Here is a 24341-nt window from a genome sequence, read left to right on the forward strand (position 1 = left end):
CAGATATTAGTACATGACCATAAATGTACATGTGCTTGTAAGTTGTTAACACCTCTTAGTGACTTAAACTGGGCAAGGTGCTCAACTGGCCCTCATTTCAAACATTTAACTCCACTCCATAGCAGCCAGCAACTGTAGTGCAAATAATCATATATGGGAAGAGAGGGCCACTTGCTGCCAAATGCAGCAACAGCAAATTCATTCACAGAAGGGAACCCGGAGGCACAAATCCATTTTCCTTGCCAGCAGCTGTGAGGGATTCTCCCTGGCCGATCCAACCCTCCCTCGCCTACTCCTTTGAATCCCCACCAGCCTCTCCCTGCTCTGGCCCTGAATGTAGGCACCAGGCACATTGGTCGGTCGGTATTGAGGGATGGGATTCCTCCAAAGAAACACGAACCGAGACCATTTTCACCGCTGAGTATTCAGTAAATAACACAAAATTTCATTTTGTGACGAAAAGGCACCTTTGGCAGGTTGGAAAAGAAATTTTGATTTCTTCTGCCATTTCTCTCTACAAAACTGGCCCGTCTCTGCTGGAGTAGCAATCCTACCAAGAAATAAACTCTGAATTAATTACTTTACAAGGACTTCGAAATCTAATGCACAGGCATCGCTCAAAGTTTTCAGCTGATCAGCAGCCCGGTTGTTGCCTGGGAACCAATGGAGTGGGGCTTCTTCCTGCTTGGCAAACGCCAGCCTGTTCTGTTCTGTTCTGGACCTCCAGCGTTGCTCCCTTCCCATCAGCCTGCCCCGTCCTCCTCTTTCACACTGAATTTGGTTCCCAAACTACCAAGAAGCTTGCCATGTTCTTAGCTCACAGGATTCAGTCTGCTTATTCTGCTAACAGGTTCCATGCAAGTATTTTACTCAGGAATGGCCACGCCGGGTACCCTGCAATCTCACCAATGCCACTATGTGCGGTAGCAGAGCCAAAGCTGGAGGGGGGAGCTGAAATGGGGGAAGGCACACAACCCAATTACCCAAGTCAAGCTGCAATGTGATTGCAGAGCGAGCCACCTTTGGAGAATTTTGAGAGTGTGTGGTAAGCACACTCACAAAATGGCTGCCACAGGAGACCTGTCTATTCACCAAAACTGTTGTGACAGTGGAGACAGTGAGATCCACAACAGCCTCTGACTGAATTAGCTTCCTTTAGCAGAGCCAGAGGCATTGCTGCAAATAAATATGATGCCAGAGGCAACTGATTGGCTTTGCAGTTGCCAGTATGGTGGCCTTGTTGTTATTATTCACATCCCCGCGGAGGGGAAGACAGGCATGACGAAGCTCTGGTTGCAAAGGAATGTAGAGCTAACCTTGGGGATTGAACAAGTCATTAAGAGAAGACTTTCAGAAAAGGTTTCCCAGCCCTGAGAAAGAAGGAAGAGTGAGAAAGAAACTCAGTCCCGCCTTGATTTTGTCTAGAATCAGGTGGGACAGAGAGAAACTTACAGGCTTTCAAGATCCTGTTCTTCTACCTAACAATAAAGAGCATTCCTGGAATCCTTCCCATGCTTGTGTCTTGACCTGGCCTACCTCAGAAGGCTGACATCTAGTTAGCAAACTGAACTCCTTGGACACCCAGTTCTGGGACTTGCTCTCTTGGAAGTTGTTGATTCTTGCTAAAAAAGGGACCCAGATGAGGGCTGACCCACAGATCTCCCAGGAGGCACATCATCCTGTCGCCTTACCCAATAGCAATCATGTCAGTGTCAGTGGAGTCCCCCGTGTTGAGGTGCAGGAGGGAGGTCACATCGCTTGGGGGCATGGAGGTTCCGACATTCCATGTGACCACAGTGATGCTGCGAAGGAAGAAAAGGCCAACCATGTTACCCCCAACATACATCAGACCTGAGCAGCCCCCCCCCATTGGAGGGGGCAGGCCCCCTTCTTTACAATCCTCACCTTGGGAGGACCACATGGAGAAGTCTACCACAGCCTTGCCCTTCAAATGCACTGAAGTCCAGTCATCCCCAGTCCATCTTTTCCCAGTGGTCAGAGGGTCAAAGGGAGTGGCTACACCTGAATATTTATTCTATTACACTACCTGATATGTGTGAGGGGTCCTCCTTCATTTTATCTTCATAATGACAAGGTAGGATGGACCGAGAGGGTGACTGGCCCACCCAAGAAGCTTCTGCAGCTGAGGGTGAACCAGAATTGAACCAGGACTGCCTTCTAGCCAGCCCCCTCACCGGCACCCCCAGCCTCAGCTCCACCAGCAGCCATTCACCCCTCCCCTTCACAACCTTTAAGAAGTTATTTGGTATCCCCAAACCCCAGCAGGGTGGGCCACAAAGACCCCAGAGCAAAAGCACTGCAGCAAAATGCTGGGAGAAAACCAGCCAATTTTCAGGGATGCATTTTATATTAAAATAAAGCTCCCAATGGGTATAAATGAGGCTCAACAGACCCTTTTCACCCTAAGAAAAGGGGCAAATATTTTTGCCCCCCGCTTGCTTCACCCCAAGACATCCCTGCATCAACAGAGTTGCCTCTTCAGCCCTTGACTTCACCCATTTCATTACCATTTAACCACCTGCTGAAAATAGGTATATTCACTGTTATCAAAGTTTTGACACTACACTCATGGCCACATCTATACATTTTACATATATACCCCCCCACACACACACAATGTTGCATTATTTTATATACATCCATGTGTGCATATTAATCTCTCCTATTTTATATGTCTGCATTTTATATGTCTGCATATGTCTGCATAGTGTTGTTGTTTATTCGTTTAGTCGCTTCCGACTCTTCGTGACTTCATGGACCAGCCCACGCCAGAGCTTCCTGTCGGTCGTCAACACCCCCAGCTCCCCCAGGGACGAGTCCGTCACCTCTAGAATATCATCCATCCATCTTGCCCTTGGTCGGCCCCTCTTCCTTTTGCCTTCCACTCTCCCTAGCATCAGCATCTTCTCCAGGGTGTCCTGTCTTCTCATTATGTGGCCGAAGTATTTCAGTTTTGCCTTTAATATCATTCCCTCAAGTGAGCAGTCTGGCTTGATTTCCTGGAGGATGGACTGGTTGGATCTTCTTGCAGTCCAAGGCACTCTCAGAATTTTCCTCCAACACCACAGTTCAAAAGCATCGATCTTCCTTCGCTCAGCCTTCCTTATGGTCCAGCTCTCGCAGCCATATGTTACTACAGGGAACACCATTGCTTTAACTATGCGGGCCTTTGTTGTCAGTGTGATGTCTCTGCTCTTAACTATTTTATCGAGATTTGTCATTGCTCTTCTTCCAAGGATTAAGCGTCTTCTGATTTCCTGACTGCAGTCAGCATCTGCAGTAATCTTTGCGCCTAGGAATACAAAGTCTTTCACTGCTTCTACATTTTCTCCCTCTATTTGCCAGTTATCAATCAAGCTGGTTGCCATAATCTTGGTTTTTTTGAGGTTTAGCTGCAAACCAGCTTTTGCACTTTCTTCTTTCACCTTCATCATAAGGCTCCTCAGTTCCTCTTCACTTTCAGCCATCAAAGTGGTATCATCTGCATATCTGAGATTGTTAATGTTTCTTCCAGAGATTTTAACTCCAGCCTTGGATTCCTCAAGGCCAGCTTGTCGCATGATGTGTTCTGCATACAAGTTGAATAGGTAGGGTGAGAGTATACAGCCCTGCCGTACTCCTTTCCCAATCTTAAACCAGTCTGTTGTTCCGTGGTCTGTTCTTACTGTTGCTACTTGGTCGTTATACAGATTCTTCAGGAGGCATACAAGATGACTTGGTATCCCCATACCACTAAGGACTTGCCACAATTTGTTATGGTCCACACAGTCAAAGGCTTTAGAATAGTCAATAAAACAGAAATAGATGTTTTTCTGAAACTCCCTGGCTTTTTCCATTATCCAGCGGATATTGGCAATTTGGTCCCTAGTTCCTCTGCCTTTTCTAAACCCAGCTTGTACATCTGGCAATTCTCGCTCCATGAACTGCTGAAGTCTACCTTGCAGGATCTTGAGCATTACCTTACTGGCATGTGAAATGAGTGCCACTGTTCGATAGTTTGAACATTCTTTAGTGTTTCCCTTTTTTGGTATGGGGATATAAGTTGATTTTTTCCAGTCTGATGGCCATTCTTGTGTTTTCCAAATTTGCTGGCATATAGCATGCGTTACCTTGACAGCATCATCTTGCAAGATTTTGAACAGTTCAGCTGGGATGCCGTCGTCTCCTGTTGCCTTGTTATTAGCAATGCTTCTTAAGGCCCACTCAACCTCACTCTTCAGGATGTCTGGCTCTAGCTCACCGACCACACTGTCAAAGCTATCCCCGATATTGTTATCCTTCCTATACAGGTCTTCCGTATATTCTTGCCACCTTTTCTTGATCTCTTCTTCTTCTGTTAGGTCCTTGCCATCTTTGTTTTTGATCATACCCATTTTTGCCTGGAATTTACCTCCAATGTTTCTAATTTTCTGGAAGAGGTCTCTTGTCCTTCCTATTCTATTGTCTTCTTCCACTTCTGCGCATTGCTTGTTTAAAAATAATTCCTTATCTCTTCTGGCTAACCTCTGGAATTTTGCATTTAATTGGGCATATCTCCCCCTATCACTGTTGCCTTTTGCTTTCCTTCTTTCTTGGGCTACTTCTAGTGTCTCAGCAGACAGCCATTTTGCCTTCTTGGTTTTCTCTTTCTTTGGGATGTATTTTGTTGCCGCCTCCTGAACAATGCTGCCAACTTCTGTCCAGAGTTCTTCCGGGACCCTATCTACTAAGTCCAGTCCCTTAAATCTATTCTTCACCTCCACTGCATATTCCTTTGGAATATTAGTGAGCTCATATCTAGCTGATCTGTGGGTCTTCCCTAATCTCTTTAGTCTGATCCTAAATTGTGCAAGAAGAAGTTCGTGATCTGAACTACAGTCAGCTCCAGGCCTTGTTTTTACCGACTGTACAGATGTCCGCCACCTTTGGCTGCAAAGGATGTAATCAATCTGATTTCGGTGTTGTCCATCTGGTGAAGTCCATGTATAAAGCCGTCTCTTAGGTTGTTGGAAGAGAGTGTTTGTTATGCAGAGTGAGTTGTCTTGGCAAAATTCTATCAGCCTGCATCCTGCTTCGTTTTGTTCTCCCAGGCCATACTTACCTGTAATTCGAGGTGTCATTTGACTGCCCACCTTAGCATTCCAGTCTCCTGTGATGAAAATAACATCTCTTTTAGGCGTGTTGTCCAGTAGGTGCTGCAGATCCTCATAGAACTGCTCTACTTCAGCTTCTTCAGCATTTGTGGTTGGGGCGTATATTTGGATCACTGTGATGTTAGATGGCTTGCCCTGAATTCGAATTGAGATCATTCTGTCGTTTTTTGGGTTGTATCCGAGCATTGCTTTAGCCACTTTACTATTAATTATGAAGGCTACTCCATTTCTTCTGTGGTCCTCTTGTCCGCAGTAGTAGATCTGGTGGTCATTTGATGTGAAGTGGCCCATTCCAGTCCATTTCAGTTCACTGACGCCCAAAATGTCTATCTTTAATCTTGACATCTCACCAATAACCACATCCAATTTGCCCTGGCTCATAGATCTTACATTCCAGGTTCCGATGGTGTGTTGATCCTTAGAACATCGGATTCGCCGTTCACCACCAGCACCGTCGGCCGCTAGCCGTCCTTTCGGCTTTGAGCTAGCTGCGTCATCACGTCTGGGGCTAGTTGAGCTCATCCTCTGTTCCTCCCCAGTAGCATTTTGACCATCTTCCGACCTGGGGGTCTCATCTTCCGATGGTATACCGACATATCTCTGGTTGTACTGATCCATTTAGTTTTCACGGCAAGAATACTGAGGTGGGTTGCCATTACCTTCCCCAGGGATCGCATTTAGTCTGACCTCTCTGTCATGACCTTCCCGTCTTGGGTGGCCCTTCACGGTTTAGCTCATGGCATCATTGAGGTGCTCAAGCTCCAGCACCACGACAAGGTAACGATCCTTTGCTGAAGGTCTGCATAGTAGCCAGGAGCTATTTCCCAGTTCTCCATGGCCAGAGATGCATGCTATGGTAGCAGTCTATAAACTTCAATGAAATATTGTTTGCAACTTCTAGATCATGTTTTCCCCAACACATACAGTATTTCTGGGGCGACACTTGTGCCAGCCTTTAGGAAACCACAGCAATGTCTCCTTACAGTTGGGCTCCCATGTTGGGACCTCACGGATGCCTCCCTGTAGTCTTCTAGGCAACAAGAGAGAAGTGCCACTTCTGGATCTTCTGGCCTAGTTTTGTTACCCTGGAACTTCCTTGTCTCCCCTACCATCACAAACCAGGCCTGACCCTGCTTAGCTTCCTGAGGGGAGCCCAATCTCTGCTCATCCTCAGGTGCTGCCATGTAATTGGACATATGATTCCCTGGACACATGCAGGTCGTTTTAACAGCAAAGAAGTAGTTTGTCACTGACTTCTCCTGGGATGTGTTTCCAACTTCCCAAGGGATCTTATAGCCCTGGAATTTCTTGATCATCTCCCATCCAAGTGCTTGAGTGACTGTGAGCAAAGCCTCTCGGTCTAGGAATGCGCCAGCTGCGCCCATTCCTAGACCGAGAGGCTTTGCTCACAGTCACTCATCCCTCGTGGCCTCCCATCTGGACTACTGTAATGCGCTCTACATGGGGCTGCCCTTGAAGAGCATTTGGAAGCTTCAACTGGTGCAGAATGCAGCTGCATGGATAGTAAATGGTGTTGGATATTCAACACAGGTAACACTGCTGCTACGTGAGCTGCATTGGTTGCCAGTGTGCTTCCGGGTGCAATTCAAGGTGCTGGTTGTCACCTTTAAAGCCCTTCATAGCTTGGGACAAGGTTACTTAAGGGACTGTCTTCTCCCAGTTGTTTCTACCCATCCAATTCGATCTAGTAGGTTGGGTATGCCGTCAGCCAGGGAGTGTCAGTTGGCGGGAACTAGAAGGCGTGCCTTCTCTTCCATAGCGCCTGCCCTCTGGAACATTCTCCCTCCAGAAATTAGGATGTCCCTGACCCTGTTGGCCTTTTGTAAGGCCATGAAGACCTGGCTATGTGCTCAGGCCTGGGGCTCCGAGCATGTGAATGGTCCTGTTTCTTGGTTATATTAACATCCATACATTGCTTACTTGGTAGCCATGTATATTTATCTTGTATTTATTTTGTGTTTTAATTGTAATTGTTTTAACTGTTTTATAGTTTTATTGTTGTAAGCCACCCAGAGTCACTTGCTGAGATGGGCGGCTATAGAAATCAAATAAATAAATAAATAACTGGCCAGCTGCACAAAACACCTTCAGCTAAACTGTGGCTGGCTAATCTGTGATTCAGTTGATGGGAGGACACAGCCCTCTGCTTCCCCAAGTTGATGGCAGAATGCCATCATCCTGGCAGCGCAGAAAGGCGTCCACCAGGCCTTCGCTGCCTTAAAAATCTCTCAGGATGCGTTTCTCTTTCATTGTTAAAGAAACAAACGCGACAGCAGTAAAAATATCTCCTGTGAAAATAGCTTGGGGAGAAAGCCATATCCTTGACAGCATTAATGGGGTTTAGAAACGCGAATGTCAGGAGCGCTATAAACGGAACACCCACAGACCGGGGCAGTGGAGGCAACGCTACTCGGCTTCCAGCAACTACCCACGTCTGCATTTCGAACAACACGCCAGGAGGAGTCCAGGCAGGGAGAAGGGAGGAAGCTGCATGGGGTCTGCCTCCAGTACCCCAGGGCCTTACACGGGGGATGGGGGGCGGGATTGCTAGCCAGGCTCCCAGCCACTTCCCAGGATCTACCACCAGAGGCAGGAGAGCCCTGCATCAGGAACAGGTGGGTGGGCGGTGAGGGGGTGAGGAGAGCCCACCGTTCTCCAGGAGAAATTGCCCACCTTGGCACATAAAAAGAGCTACTAGCCATCTTGCTCTGGGGGGAAAACAGAATCCAAAATCCAGACCTTTATTAGGACTAATCAAAATGATACATGTGTAGGCACTGCATTCTCAGGCAAGAGGTTGCAAAAATCCAGAGTTGTTGTTTGGCTTGCGGAGCTTCAGTGTTTCTGCTCTCTGCCAGACCAAGTCACCTGTGGCAAGAGACTGTCTGGGGAACACGGTCTCTAGGTTTTCCAAGCCAGAGGAGCAACCGTTTCTTCTGTCCTTGAATGATAATAGTGATCTGACATCACCAGAGTGATGCTGCATTTGGATCCCAAGTCTGGCTTGGAGATGCAGACCACACAACGGAGAACATTTAACCTAATTTTTGGACTCCCTTTTTCCTTCCCCATCCCCTGCTCTTTATAAATGTACTCCGCCTTGTAATCCTACAGATACTATGGCACAATTGGTAATAACTAGATTGCACCTTTATCATTCCATCAAAGGTCATTGAAAAGTTGGTTGTAGCCGCTACATAATTTTTAGTTTATAGCCACTCTGGTCAAATGGAGCATTTTTCTTGATTGGGCAAAGCATCAGTCAGTCTCCCTAAAGAGGCTGGCTTCCAGTTACTGCCCACATTCAAACTAAGGATGATGCTCAAGAGACAGCAGAGGCAACAGAAAGAACCAGCCAGACTTGCCTAACAACACCCAGTCAGAAGGCCCAGAAAAATCATCCCTTTTGTAATAAACATCCCCTGAAGGAGATAATTTACCTAGATTGACTGCATTGTTTTTATTGGAAATCTGGTATGCAAATTGTTGCCTTCATGTTTTCCCTACATTCCCCTTTCCCCAAGCAGCTCTTTTGTTTTACAAGTATTTGGAAGGATTTAGCATCCTTGGTTTCATAAGGGAATTCCTCATGCATACCTTTCCCATATGCAGGATGGCATGGTTACATAGATACCCCTTGTATTTTTTAAATGATACAAAGTATGTTAAATTCTGTATTTCAGAGCTGTGGGCAGAGAGAGCCACTGCATGTTGCTTTCTGTTTTCCTGAAACTGCCCTGAAGGGAGGCAGCCTGGGGAGATGAGCTAAGAGTCCCCGGCAGACAGAACGCAGAGTTAGCTGAGCTGATGGCAGCCAGTCATGAATATCTTCCACTGGAGACCCTCTGGAAGAAGGTATCCACTGGGGAAGTTTTGAACTGTCCCCGTGTGTCAGCGGTTCCCATTTCAGGGCTTAACCAACAGCAATGATATGGAGGTTTTGGGTGTGGTTTGACTGGCTGGCTGGGGGACCAATTCAAAAAGTAGGTTCAAATATGGAGCGGGTCCTCACCAAAAACTAAATTTGGTAGAATTTGATGGAATTTGATTATGCGATAACAAAAACTGCATTTGTTTGTATTCCATAAACTCCTTGTGCATAAGACATCAAATAATACTATCATTCTGCCATATGGAAAATTATAATTTAGTTGCAGCTTTGGAAAGGGTTTTGCATGCAGCATATAAGCCCACAATATATAGAATGATGATGTCAACACTATTGTAATAATGCCGATGATGTCTTTTGGCAGGTGCCGCTACAGGATATTGGCTGACCAAGTGGACTTTTGTAATCCTTGACAGGAACTCCTGGAAGAGGCTATTGGGAGCCTGTTGGCATAATATGGAGGTGATAAATCCCAGGACATTAGTATAATTAAACTGCACACACAGAAAGGAGCCAGTTGGCATCCAGAAGTAAGAGATTCACTGCAGATTTAAAGAGGCAACTAAGGTGGGCTTGAGGGACACAAGAGAGGGCTGGAGCAAGGGCATCATGTGCTATGCTGGGAGTCTGGCATCAGGTATCTCCTAAACAGAGCCTATCATAGTATCATGCAGCTGTCACATTGCAACCCATGTGAATGAGCAGCCTCATTTCTCATTTTCAAAGTGAGACAAGCTAAAAACTCTTTGCATCTGAAAAGTGCGCTTCTCCAAGTTTTCCACTGCAGTCCTTCAGTTGGGGGATGGAGAAGCCTATGAGAGCAGGCTGGATCAAAATGCTTTAGTCCATCAAACTGACATGTAAAAATGGGGCATCTCAGGCAAAAGACACACGTGTTTAGAGAAATGTTTACAAATGTGAGTGTAAAGGGTTTTTTTATGTCATGTTCAATCAATCAGCCTCACAAAGATGGGGCTGAAATGGAGGGGTTCAGAAAAAAAGTGAAAGGAAGAAAAATTGAACTGATTAAGTCAGAAGATGGAAAGGAATGGAGACCGAGATTCAACCCATCTGAAGGGCAGTCAAGGTGAGACTTCAGCACCCACGTACCTGACATGCTAACTTCCCACACATTTTTACTGAGCCTGTTTGGGGAAAGGGTCCCACCTTCCCTTTGGGAGACACCTTGACCTTTCCATCAGCCTGAGTTGTTTGTAGAATTGCCACCCAGCCCCCTCCCAGGGTCTCTAGAAGCTACATCTCTGTGAATGCAGGTGGGCAGGCCTCTCACACACACCGCTTAATACACACATCATCACAAGGCACATGGCTGGCCTGCCCACTCGGCAGTTGCCAGGCTGGTCTTGATTCACTGATTTCATTCAGAAGGTGGGGGTGGGTATCCTATCCTTCAATAAAATCCCCAGGGATGCTTTAAAAAGTTAAAGAAAAAATACAATTAACAAACTATTTTTTTCTAAAAGAACACAGGGCAAATAACATGCCATTCATTGATAAGGAAGAAAGGTTCATGTTTTCTGTGCATACCTTTTACCAAAATCATCCTTCTGGGTTTTTAAATACAATGAAGGGATGAGTAAATCAGTGTTACCATGGAGACCCTCCTTATCTATTTAATCCAATAATGTGTTTTACTTGCAGCAAGTGTTTACTAAGGGCTTTACATGTTCACACAACATGCTTAACCAGGTCAGTGAAACCTAAGAGCCGCATTTGCACATCATACATTTAATTCCTTTTCACTTGAGTTAATTGTCTGTGGCTTAAGGTGTTCTGTCAACTCAGACCATTTGGGTAGCCCATGATGCAATATATAAGATAGACCTAATAAGCAGGTAACCAATTTCAATATACTGTGCAAACCCAGCCAGTTTCTACAAGAGTGCGTTTCAAACCAGCTGCTTCTGGAGATGATGGGAAGGGGGAGAGGGAGGACATCACAGCTTCCCCAATCTCTGACCATCAGGCATAGTAAACTACAAGTCTCATTATCCCCAACTAGTGTGCCCACTGGGAAGAAAAGGGACTGAACCCAAAACTTCTGCATGCAAAGCATACGTTTTGCTGCAAAAATCTCAGCTTTTCCACCACACCTTTCTACATGTAACCAGAGAAAACTCTACCACGGAAAGAGAAGACAGGACCTCACCAAAGAATTTTGAGAAGGAAGGAGTGCACGGAGGATGCAGACAAGCTGGGTCACAACTTTCAGGTCCTGCAACACCCTCCCTGTGCAAAGCCCAAGGGAAGTGCTCCCCTGCCCACCCCCACTGCCTACAAATTTGGCAATTCAGCCCAGCTCTGGTTGGAAATCAGCACCGTTTGAGGGCAGGTCCCTAGATTTCCTGGGGTCACAGAGGGGCAGTGATTTTTCTGGCCCGTTTATTTGTGAAAGATGGCACTCACCACTGCAAAACTTTAAAATGTGATCTGTTTAATGTTGCAAAGGGAATCCTGAAGTGTGTAAAAGAGAAACATTCTCTCTCAAGAGTATAAATAGTTGCATTGTCTCTCCCCTCTGAAACAACACCGGTGGCAAAGAATTGCCAGCACGAATCATGCTGGCTGCATCCGCAGGTCAGTTCAGTTAAAGGCAGTTCAGCTGCATTCATAAATGCGTTCACCTTTAGTTTTAACCTTGATTAGCTATGGCGGGTGGGGGAGGGAAGGGGGTTCCTGTGTTCTGCAAACACAGCCCATTTAGTTTCGAATTGTGAAAATGCAGAAAATGGGTTTACTTAGTAACCAAATTAAGCTTATTGAGTGAACACAGCCACTGCGCTTCAGGGAGCTGCCACCCAGGTAAACGTGCTCCCAAGAAGTGAATGCTCCAGACCTCTTTCACAAAGCACAACCCTCAGGGATTCTTGGGGGAGAAAGTGCAACTTCTCGGCTTTATTCCATTTCTGTTCCACCCTTCCTCCAAGGAGCTCAAGGTTGACCCAGGTCGCCTCTCTTCCATTTACCTCCCCGCCAACTTGCCTGTGAAGGAGGCTGGGCTGAGGGACTGGGCCAAAGTCCACTGGAGCGCCATAATTTAACCTTGAACTGGGTCTCCCTGGCCCCAGTTCACCACTAACCACTGCAAAAGACTAACATTAAAAGCCTTGAGGAGTTTTTAGCAATTTAGCCTAAAGGGGGGAAAGAACCAGACAGCGTAGTCAAAGTTCCCTAAAGTCCAATTTCTGTCCCCTGATTTAGGTGCCAGAAGAAACCAAAGCCACTGGACTGAAGTAAAGCCAAAGCCAAGCATCTAGGGCAGCGGTTCCCAACCTTTTTGACACCAAGGACCAGTTTCGTGGAAGACAATTTTTCCATGGACCGGGGGTGGGGTGGGGGTGGTTTTGGGATGATTCAAGCACTTCCTCTTTTTCCCAACCTTTTATTCTTTTTTCTTCACACCGTTTGGAGATAGCAGCCAATGGGCTTGCTTTTTCTGACAGGAGGCGGAGCTCAGGCGGTGACGCGAGCAATGGGGAGTGGCTGTAAACACTCGCTGTAAATTCACTTGCTTGCCCACTGCTCACCTCCTGCTGTGTAGCCCGGTTCCTAACAGGCCACAGACCAGTACTGGTCCATGGCCCGGGGGTTGGGGACCCCTGGTCTAGGGCACCTGTGCCCCCCTTAAACTGTGTCAGGCTCTTTCTGCTGCCTTTGTGCCCCCTACTACACTGTTGCCCCACCCTCCCGCTGTACCTCACCGAAACTCCTTGTCCTGCTTTGTTTGTGGCTGGCTGAATCTTCCCAGAAAGTTCTCTGTGCGGTTGGTGTCGCTGCCCCGCAGGTCTTGCAGCTGGGGAGACAGACGGACCCTCGCGTATGAGGTCAGTTCTTCTGACTCGGCCTTCGAGAGCATGGCGGGTTTGGAAGGACCCGCCCTCCCCCCTGAGATGTACTCGCTGGAGATGGCTTTGGAGAGGGAGCCCAGCCGGTGAGATGAGCCCGGCCGGCTCAGGCAGATGTGGTCGCTGGACTCGGCCTTGGGGAGAGTGTCCTTGAGTTCCACGGTGGCCAGGATCCCTGAAGTCAGTGGGTCCAAGGCACAGAGGTCGGGAAGCACCCCCCTGCTTGGGGACTGACTGAGTTTCATGGAGGGAGACAGGCTGCACAGGGAGGAAGAGCTGCCAGATCCAGGGGACAAGGGGCGCAGCTCCACCGGAGAGCGCAAGGTTGGAGTGCTGTACCCCTGGGCACTTGAGCCTTCGAGCTGAGCTCTGCTGATCTCCAAGGAGAGAGGAGGAATTGGTCTGCTGCCGGCCTGCTCTTGGGGTTCAGCATGGCAAGACCCGTCTGGCTGCAGCCTCGCATGGAACGGCTCACACAGAGAATCAGGCCTCGTCCCACTTGGCACATTCCCTCCGATGTACGATGCCCCATTGGATCCCTCGGGCTGGTAGCGAATGGCCCCGTCTGGGACAAACGGGATGGTGGCTGGAGAGAATGCCCCTGGAGATGGCAGTCCCACAATGCTCCCTCGAGGAGGGATGGGCTGTGAAGCAAGCGGGGAGGTCGGTCCTGGGTGTCCCGGTTCCATCTGAAAGAGAAAACGGACACTGCATTTTAGACAACTAGATAGGAGCCAGAAAAGTTTGTTTGTTTGTTTGTTCGTTTGTTCACAGAACTTGTATGGCCACCCATCTCATATAATGATTCTAGGCAACTCACAACAAGCAATAAAAGCAAGGATAAAAACAAAACCACCCTTCCCCCCAGGCACCAGACCGACCAAATAGCCACGATTGATGTAATGGTACGTGAGAATGACCTTGGGAGACAGGGAAACAAGATGCAGCCAAGGGAACAGTCCAATAAAAGGCAGCTCAGCCTGCAGCAGGAACATGGGCAGGGCAAAAGGCTCAGAAGGGATCCTCCCTAGTTTCTCGGGCTGTAAAGGGGATGGGGGAGGAGAAGTACTTTCAGACTTGCAAGATTCTGTTAATGTAACCTTAAATCTGAAACCATTTAGTGGCCAGCTAGGACCACATAACAGTGCAGAGTTTAACACAGAGGAGGAAGCTGTGCACAGAAAAAGAATATTATCTAAAATAACTTTAATGAGCACGTCAGAGAAACACAGGTTATTGATCTTACACATTCAGCCCTCCCAAGCATAAAGAATCACACACTTAGACAAAGTAGGTTTAAGATAAGTAAAAAGATTCTTACTGGCTTTATTGTGGGTTCAGTTACATCCATCTTTGGTGGAAAAATTATGTTTCTTGTATCTTCTGTTCTTTCTAAACTTAATTCACCCTAAACTCTCAGCCCTGTAGCTGCCAAGAGCTGCATGGAAGAAAAGGGGAATTCCAGGCCCACTGCATAGCACACAGAAATGCATAGCACACAGAAACAACCCTGTGCTTTGCTCTCAGTGGTGAAGAAGGAAGAGAGAGAGAGGTAGTGGGAGCAGCAACAAACAGCTTCCTCAATAGCTGAGAGTTTGCATCCTAGAGCAACCAACCATATGCTAATGAGGCATGCTGCATTTGCCAGGACTTCCAACAACAATACAGTAGAATTAGCTCACCTGGTCATGTTTCCTGTCTAGTCTACCTTGTAAGGCTGACAACCCCCATCCCAGCCCAGTGCTTGGGGTAAAAGCCAGGTCTTCATGGCTGTAATGGAATGTGGGAATGACCTTGGGAGACAGGAGAGAGAGCCGCAGACTGTCCGGTACTGGTGTGTAAAAGATGTCTCAGTCCTCTGAAAAAGGGAGGGCATGGGAAACGATACCTCCCTAGGACCCTACCTAGTTTTCCAAAGAGTAAAAGGAAACAAGGGGAGAAAAACTTTCAGCCTTGCAAGATTGTCAGTATAACCTTACATTAAAGATAGATCTGGTACTCCTGGTTATGCTTCTTGTCTGGACTACCTCACAGGGCTAACAACGGTCTTCTGGAAGGCTAAAAGGGTAGGGATCCCTTGGATCTCAGGTGGGAGGCTATTCAAAAGGGCTGCAACGGCCACCAAGAAGGCATGCTTCTGGGGTCCCATCAGACAACATTCAAGGGAGGGGACCTGCAGAATGCCCACCTTATCTAACCTAGTAGGACAGGCAGAAACCCTCAGGGAGAGGTTGTTCCACAAATAACCTGGCCCTGTGCCATCTATGGCTTCAAAGGTGATAACCAGCACCCTGAGTTGCACCCAGAAAGCAACTGGCAGCCAGTGCAGCTCACACAGCAGTGATGTAACTCGGGTGAATCATGGGGCACCCAAAATGGCATTCTGGACCAGTTGCAGCTTCCAGATGGCCTTTAAGGGCAGCCCCATGGAGAAATGTATCGCAGAATCCCAAACAGGAGGTAACTAAGGCACCACAACTGCCACCTGCTAGTCCAGCAGGAGCCATGAGTCCAGGAGGACCACCAAATTGTGCACTGGATCTGTCTGGGGGAGTGTTACCCCAGCCAGAATCTGAGACATCAACTCTCCTGACCCTGGGGGCCAAAGACCACAACCACTCTGTCTTGCTAGGGTTCAGTTGTAGTTGGTTGCTCCACATCCAGGCTCTCACAGCCTCCAGTCACTGAGCAACATCTGAGCCACATCACTTGCCCAACATGGGATAGAGATGTATAATTGGATATCAGCATACTGAGGATACCAAACCTCATGCCACCGAATGACCTCTCCCAGCGGCTTCATACAGATGTTAAATAAGTGGGGAGAAAGACCCAAGACCCAAGGCACCCCACATAACAGGGGCCTATGGCTGGACCTCTCCTCCCCCCACCATAACTGACTGGTACTGGCCACAGGGAAAGGAGAACCACCGTAAAACGGTGCCCCCCACTTTCAATCCCCAGAGTAAGTCCAGCGAGATACCATGGTTGATGGTATCAAAAGCCACCGAGATCCAGGAGGGCCAGGACGGACACACCAACCCCATCCCAAGCCCTCCAAAGGTCTTCCACAAATGTGATCAATGCTGTCTCAGTACTATAGCCTGACCTGAATCCTGACTGAAAAGAGTCTAGACTACTCACTTCGTCCAGGGCCCACCACAGCTGGGAGCTTACCGCCCTCTCAACAACCTTCCCTAAAAAGAGAAGGTTGGAGACTGGGTGGAAGTTATCCAGAACTGTAGGGTCCAAGGATGGCCTTTTGAGGAGGGGGCAAGCCACCACCTTTTTCAAGGCTGGTGGAACCACCTCCTCCTGCAAAGAGGCATTTACTACCACTTGGACCAGCCACATGCCACCTCCCAGGAGGCCTTCACCAACCAGGAGGGGCATGTGTCCAAATTGCAGATGCACAGCTCACAGCTATAAGGACCCTGTCTACTTCCTCAGGATTGATCAGCTTGAACTCTTCCCAGATAACCAAGCTAGGATGTGCCTCAGTCACTTCTACTGGATCTGCCCAGAGTCCAACTCTGAATGAAGTTGAGCAACTTTATCCAACAGATGCCTAGAACAGTCCTCACAGCAACCCTGCAAGGGTTCACCTGCCCCCCCCTTTACGTAGGAGGGCTCTGGTCACCTGAAACAGGGCATAAGGACAGAGGAGTAAGCACACTTCGCCACTCCAACCAGCACAAGGTAAGTCCAATAAAGGCTCTTACCTGTGCCCAGTCAACTTCATCCATTATCTTCCTCCAGTGATGCTCTAGGCATCTCTTGGGTCATTTCATCTCCCAGAGCTCTGCTGTAAACCGGAAGCACTACGGGATCCGCAATCACAGACAGTCCACACAGGGGTGATCCGATCCAAGGCCCTCATTGCATGCCCATGCCAGGCCGCAACCAAGTCCTCAGCCGAATCGTGCACCAGAGCCCCAGGAAATAGCCCCAAGCTCCTGCTGAATCCTACTGGGTCCATCGGTTGGCCTGGGGCAGCTGCAGAGAACTTCAGGGCCAAAGAGGGAGTGATCTGTCCATGGTAAGGGACTGAAGTTAATGTTCCCCAACCCCAGATCATCTTGCCACTGCTCCAAGACAAACACCAAATCCAATGTGTGACACAGACACAGACACACACAGACCATGAGTTGGGTGGTCAATAAGCCGGACCAGGTCTGTGGCTGCCGTGAACTCTTGGGTCACCTCTAATTCTGGGCCTAGAGAAGGCAGTTTGAAGCCCACCCGCACTATCAATTTGGGGAATTCCACCTCCGACTCCTCCACGGAGTCATGGAGCTCGGGCAAAGCTCGAGGGAGGAGGGTAGGCAGGCAGCGAGCTCAACGGATCCTGTGGCCCAGCTTCACAAAGACAGCCTCGCATCTGGCGACGTCTGGGGCAGCACCCCTAAAGGCCACTAGGACTCCCAAATAAGGACAGCCATACCCCACCCCAGAGTCACAGCTGGTGCCTGCCTTCTGGAAAGTGACCCTCTACCCAGAACAGTTTCAAAAGATTTGTCCCCTGAATATTGCCACAGGAAACCTGAGACGTTTCTCTTGCAGTTCCCTCAAGGCCAACAAGCATCCATGGGTGGATTCTGGAGGTCCACGTAAGGCTCCATCATGGGCCTCTCTTGGCATGACGTCTAGTGCCCTGGGGCTTAAAGTATGAAAGAGGGCCATTTCTATCCTGTTTTTCTACTCCAAACACTCACTTTCTAGGTACTGCTAGAGGCATCCTTAGAGGGGGTCAAAAAAGTCAAGATAGCAACCACAACCATGAGATCAAAGCCCTGCCCCCCTTTTTTTTACATTTATTGCTCGTGCAGCACATATTTAAAAATCAGGGCTTTGAATTTGGGGTGACATCTACCATTTGCTTTTTTTGATACCAACTCCTTCTGCGGATGCCCTGGCAGCATCTGTGGCATCACCTAAGGTGACATTTCTGCAAAATCTTCCCTTTGCAAGACCTCGTTGTGATGTGAAAGGTCCCCTGTGCAAGCACCGAGTCACGTCTGACCCTTTGGGGGGACGCCGCTTTTGCGACATTTCCTTGGCAGATGATATCGGGGTGGTTTGCCACTGCCTTCCCCAGTCGTCACCTTCCCCAGCAAGCCGGGTGCTCATTTCACCGACCTCGGGAGGATGGAAGGCTGAGTTGACCTGACCGGGCTGCCCAAGAGAGAATCCAGCTTCCGCTGGGATCGAACCCGGGTCGTGGGGAGAGTTTCGGGTGCAATATTGCCTGCTGCCTACCACTCTGCACCACACGAGGCTTCTCTACTCTAAATCTCCCTGGGATCAATGTTGCTGAAGATCTAAGACCTGCTCAGATGCACGGAGAACTCCAAAGACATCAAGGGTTTGCGCAGCACAGCTCTTCACCCAAGACAGTCTCTCCCTGGACACCTCGGTCAGGGCCTGGAGATCGATCTGACCCCCAGGCCCCTCACTTTGGCTCAAGGTTTGCCCACCCCTCAACTCAAGTCCAGGTAATGCTGGCTTAATCAACCAACCAATAATCTAGAGCAGCACAATTTGAGAATTTAGCCAATGAGGTGGTTCATCCCTTGTGATAAATCAAAGTGGGGTTTGTATGCTCTGTCTTGTAGAACTTACTTATGACTGGGATTCAGAATATGGCTTGTTTAGCATGTTGTGCCAACCCCATTAGAAGGGGCTTTATCAACAAAACCATGGTTAAAAAAAATGTGGTTTAGCACAATGGGTGAATCCAGTCTGCAGCTGGGTTTATTTATTATGTTTTATTTCAATTTTGAGGCTGCCTGACACCACAGTGACTCTGAGTGGCTTTGTTGTTTATTCGTTCAGTCGCTTCCGACTCTTCGTGACTTCATGGGCCAGCCCACGCCAGAGCGTCCTGTCAGTCGTCAACTCCCCCAGCTCCCCCAGGGACGAGTCCGTCACCTCTAGAATATCATCCATCCACCTTGCCCTTGGTCGGCCCCTCTTCCTTTTGCCCTCCACTCTCCCCAGCATCAGCAGCTTCTCCAGGGTATCCTGTCTTCTCATTATGTGGCCAAAGTATTTCAGTTTTGCCTTTAATATCATTCCCTCAAGTAAGCAGTCTGGCTTTATTTCCTGGAGTATGGACTCGTTTGATCTTCTTGGGGTCCAAGGCACTCTCAGAATTTTCCTCCAACACCACAGTTCCAAAGCATCGATCTTCCTTCGCTCAGCCTTCCTTATGGTCCAGCTCTCGCAGCCATATGTCACTACGGGGAACACCACTGCTTTAACTATGCGGACCTTTGTTGTCAGTGTGATGTCTCTGCTCTTAACTATTTTATTGAGATTTGTCATTGCTCTTCTCCCAAGGATTAAGCGTCTTCTGATTTCCTGACTGCAGTCAGCATCTGCAGTAATCTTCGCACCTAGAAATACAAAGTCTTTCACTGCTTCTACGTTTTCTCCCTCTATTTGCCAGTTATCGATCAAGCTGGTTGCCATAATCTTGGTTTTTTTGAGGTTTAGCTGCAAGCCAGCTTTTGCACTTTCTTCTTTCACCTTCATCATAAGGCTCCTCAGTTGCTCTTCGCTTTCAGCCATCAAAATGGTATCATCTGCATATCTGAGATTGTTAATGTTTCTTCCAGAGATTTTAACTCCAGCCTTGGATTCCGCATGCCCAGCATGTCGCATGATGTGTTCTGCGTACAAGTTGAATAGGTAGGGTGAGAGAATACAGCCCTGCCATACTCCTTTCCCAATCTTAAACCAATCCGTTGTTCCGTGGTCTGTTCTTACTGTTGCTACTTGGTCGTTATACAGATTCCTCAGGAGGCAGACAAGATGACTTGGTATCCCCATACCACTAAGAACTTGCCACAATTTGTTATGGTCCACACAGTCAAAGGCTTTAGAATAGTCAATAAAACAGAAATAGATGTCTTTCTGAAACTCCCTGGCTTTTTCCAGCAGATATTGGCAATTTGGTCCCTAGTTCCTCTGCCTTTTCTAAACCCAGCTTGTACATCTGGCAATTCTCACTCCATGAATTGCTGAAGTCTACCTTGCAGGATCTTGAGCATTACCTTACTGGCATGTGAAATGAGTGCCACTGTTCGATAGTTTGGACATTCTTTAGTGTTTCCCTTTTTTGGTATGGGGATATAAGTTGATTTTTTCCAGTCTGATGGCCATTCTTGTGTTTTCCAAATTTGCTGGCATATAGCATGCATTACCTTGACAGCATCATCTTGCAAGATTTTGAACAGTTCAGCTGGGATGCTGTCGTCTCCTGCTGCCTTGTTATTAGCAATGCTTCTTAAGGCCCATTCAACCTCACTCTTCAGGATGTCTGGCTCTAGCTCACTGACCACACTGTCAAAGCTATCCCCAATATTGTTATCCTTCCTATACAGGTCTTCTGTATATTCTTGCCACCTTTTCTTGATCTCTTCTTCTTCTGTAAGGTCCTTGCCATCTTTGTTTTTGATCATACCCATTTTGGCCTGGAATTTACCTCCGATGTTTCTAATTTTCTGGAAGAGGTCTCTTGTCCTTCCTATTCTATTGTCTTCTTCCACTTCCGCGAATTGCTTGTTTAAAAATAATTTCTTATCTCTTCTGGCTAACCTCTGGAATTTTGCATTTAATTGGGCATATCTCCCCCTATCACTGTTGCCTTTTGCTTTCCTTCTTTCTTGGGCTACTTCTAGTGTCTCAGCAGACAGCCATTTTGCCTTCTTGGTTTTCTCTTTCTTTGGGATGTATTTTGTTGCCACCTCCTGAACAATGTTGCAAACTTCTGTCCATAGTTCTTCCGGGACCCTATCTACTAAGTCCAGTCCCTTAAATCTATTCTTCACCTCCACTGCATATTCCTTAGGAATATTAGTGAGCTCATATCTAGCTGATCTGTGGGTCTTCCCTAATCTCTTTAGTCTGATCCTAAATTGTGCAATAAGAAGTTCATGATCGGAACTACAGTCAGCTCCAGGTCTTGTTTTTACCGACTGTATAGATGTCCGCCACCTTTGGCTGCAAAGGATGTAGTCAATCTGATTTCGGTGTTGTCCATCTGGTGAAGTCCATGTATAAAGCTGTCTCTTAGGTTGCTGGAAGAGGGTGTTTGTTATGCAGAGTGAGTTGTCTTGGCAAAATTCTATCAGCCTATGTCCTCCTTTGTTTTATTCTCCCAGGCCATGCTTACCTGTAATTCCAGGTGTCATTTGACTGTCCATCTTAGCATTCCAGTCTCCTGTGATGAAAATAACATCTCTTTTAGGTGTGTTGTCCAGTAGGTGCTGCAGATCCTCATAGAACTGCTCTACTTCAGCTTCTTCAGTATCTGTGGTTGGGACGTAGATTTGGATCACTGTGATGTTAGATGGCTTGCCCCTAATTCGAATTGAGATCATTCTATCATTTTTTGGATTGTATCCAAGCACTGCTTTAGCCACTTTACTATTAATTATGAAGGCTACTCCATTTCTTCTGTGGTCCTCTTGTCCACAGTAGTAGATCTGGTGGTCATTTGATGTGAAGTGGCCCATTCCAGTCCATTTCAGTTCACTGACGCCCAGAATGTCTATCTTTAATCTTGACATCTCACCAATAACCACATCCAATTTGCCCTGGCTCATAGGTCTTACATTCCAGGTTCCAATGGTGTGTTGATCCTTAGAACATCGGATTCGCCATTCACCACCAGCACCGTCGGCCGCTAGCCGTCCTTTCAGCTTTGAGCTAGCTGCGTCATCACGTCTGGGGCTAGTTGAGCTCATCCTCTGTTCCTCCCCAGTAGCATTTTGACCATCTTCCGACCTGGGGGTCTCATCTTCCGATGGTATACCGACATATCTCTGGTTGTACTGATCCATTTAGTTTTCATGGCAAGAATACTGGGATGGGTTGCCATTACCTTCCCCAGGGATTGCATTTAGTCTGACCTCTCTGTCATGACCTTCCCGTCTTGGGTGGCCCTTCACGATTTAGCTCATGGCATCATTGAGGTGCTCAAGCTCCAGCACCACGACAAGGTAACGATCCTTTGCTGAAGCTGAGTGGCTTACAATTAAAAAATTTAAAAGAAAACTTCTTTCAAAGTCCACGAATCCAGCTGACCAAGACAGAATCCAAGCTGAAGAGGCTCAGCCACCATCCCAACCCACGGCCTGGGAGAACCACCAGGTCCTGAACAATTTGTGGAAACCCTGATGGGTGGGGGCTGTCTGGATCTTTGGGGGAGGGGGTGTCATTGCAGAGGGTGCCTCCTGAGTCCTGCTGGTGACCCTGCTTACTCAATGGGACCAGGACTGGAGTGTCCCCTCTCTGGCCGACCTTGCTGGACAGGCAGAAACAGAAACCAGCCTTATGCCATAATTGGCTGCATTCACACAGGAAACCACACAGCTGACAACAAGGGAAACCACAGGCAAGCAAACCACTGCTGGTGAACCCAGCCTGTGAATCAGTTTGGTGGGTCCTCAAAGAGACCAGTTCAGTTACCTCGTCAGAAGCTGTTTTACCAAAGGGGAGAAAGTTTCCTTTCTTTGGGCCACGAACCAAGCACGGATCTGTACAGCCAGTGTCAAGTAACTTTTTAATACGTAATAAATACCATGATCAGAGTGAAATTATATCACCTCCTAGTCAGGTTTGTAAGTCAGCTTTGAAAAGCAGGAGGAGATCATGGCCAGGATTTATGCTGTTGGGTATTAGTTGCTCTCTTGCCCTCCCCAGATTCTCCACTGCAATTCCATCCTCCCAACAACCTTGAACTTCCACAGCACAAAGTTGCCTTCCTTGTCCCTTGACTCAGAATGAAATCCAGGACACACACGCATCCTGGCCTCCTTGTCTCCAAACGAGGGCACAGACACTCCCTCCAGCCCTGGCAGTTGCTCCAAAATTCCCTCCTTCTTGTCAGCCAACTTCTCTGTCCCCAAACTGGGGGGAGCTGCCGGCCACCCTCCTCCTGAGCATCCCTCCGGCTGAGCTCCCGCCACACCCACAGAGCCCCCTTCTTAATCCCTCGGGGCACAAGCTCCCTTCTTATGGATGGTCTGCTGCCTCAGTTTCCCTTCTCTGGGGAGCGCCCAAGACCAGAGGGCAGACTCTCCCCGCAGGGCCAGCTGGCCCCAGCTGGCCCGTCGCTCCTGGAGGGCCGGGGAGGTGCTGAGCAAGGCAGACGCTCCCGCCGGCTCCCCTCCCTGGGCGCCTGGATGGAAGGGCATCTCTGCGGGCAGACGGGGGAGGGGCAGCCTGAGCTGGAGAGGGAAAAGAAGAGCGAGCAGTGAAGTGAGCCGGGAAGCCTGGGTGTCATTCAGGGGCCTGTGGAGAAAAAACCGCTCCTTCCCTCTTTTACTCCGGCCCCCCCAACAAGGGAAGAGGGGCAGCCATGATTGGGAGCTGCTTGGGGCAGGTGGTGCCCCGGAGAGATCCATCAGCCTGCTGCCCGCCCCCCCCCCACCCCCCGGCCGCATATCAGAGGATAAGAGCAGTTGCAAAGGACAACAAAAGGCGAAGAGCGCGATGGAAAACCGGGTGGTGGTGGTGGTGGTGCTTATTTATTTATTTATTTATTTATTTATTTATCTATCTCCCGAGTATGTGCAAAGGTGGTGCAAGGACCTCCCCCGGATCTGGGCCGGGGGAGGCTCTGGTCTAACGGGTCCCAGATCGAGGCCCCCTCCGAGACTCGCGTGGGGAACAGGAAGCCTCCCCGACCCCACTCCGGAGAAATGGGCTCAGTCTCCGCCGCCGCCGCGCTCTTCTCGCAGGCGGGGAGCGCAAGGAGCGGACAGCGCAGCCCGGGGCCCGCAGACTCCCGCGTGCAGACTCCCGCGAGGGGATCCCGGCGAGCCGCCCACACGCGAGCCCGGCGCGCGCGTGCTCTCAGGCGCGCCAGGACCCGGCGCCGGAGAACCGGCCGGTCCGCCGCTCCCCTCGCTCCGCTCCACCTGCGCCCGGCTCCGCTCCAGCGGCCAGCACGCGCCCGCCGGCCCCGCCGCTCGGCATCCCTCGGCCACCTGCCGCCCGCCCGGGCTCACCTTGCGCCAGCCGGCCGGCTCGCCCGCCCGGCCCCTGGGCAATGCCTGCCTGCTCCTCCCGCCGGTCCGGCGCGGCGGCAGCGGTGGCGGCGGCGGGTCCATGCCGGCTGTCTGCCGCTCCTCGCGCGCTGCTGCTGCTGCTGCTGTCGCCGCCGCCGAGCCTCCTTTGCCGGGGCGGCGGTGGCGTCACCCTGCCGGAGGACTTAAAGGCACAGCCGCCCCGGCTCGGCCTCCCCGCCGCTGCCGCCGCCGCCGCCACCTCGGGGAAGGAGGAGGGACGGGGGCGCCCGGCTGACGTGAGCTGCCGCCCGCACGAGCCGGCTTCCGGAAAGTCCCCGTTTCCCCGCTCCCTTCGCTTCGTGGAAAGCAAGTTTCTAGTCCTCGGGACAGG

General features: G+C 49.1%; 1 protein-coding gene across 1 annotated transcript in view; it reads right to left on the reverse strand.

Annotated features, from left to right (window-relative positions):
* Window positions 1-23134, reverse strand: part of INPP5J (inositol polyphosphate-5-phosphatase J) — a 51810-nt gene extending 28676 nt beyond the window's left edge. The window contains exons 1-5 of the mRNA XM_063315812.1: window positions 22942-23134; window positions 17072-17236; window positions 16074-16126; window positions 12786-13618; window positions 1692-1802 (exon numbers count right to left, since the gene is read on the reverse strand). Of these exons, the coding sequence (XP_063171882.1) occupies window positions 1692-1802; window positions 12786-13618; window positions 16074-16126; window positions 17072-17236; window positions 22942-23134 (1355 nt within the window). The remainder of the gene's footprint in view (window positions 1-1691; window positions 1803-12785; window positions 13619-16073; window positions 16127-17071; window positions 17237-22941) is intronic.
* Window positions 23135-24341: the final 1207 nt, after the last annotated feature.

The sequence above is a fragment of the Candoia aspera genome, chromosome 15 (genome assembly GCF_035149785.1).
Source record: "Candoia aspera isolate rCanAsp1 chromosome 15, rCanAsp1.hap2, whole genome shotgun sequence".
NCBI classification, from domain to species: Eukaryota; Metazoa; Chordata; class Lepidosauria; order Squamata; family Boidae; genus Candoia; species Candoia aspera.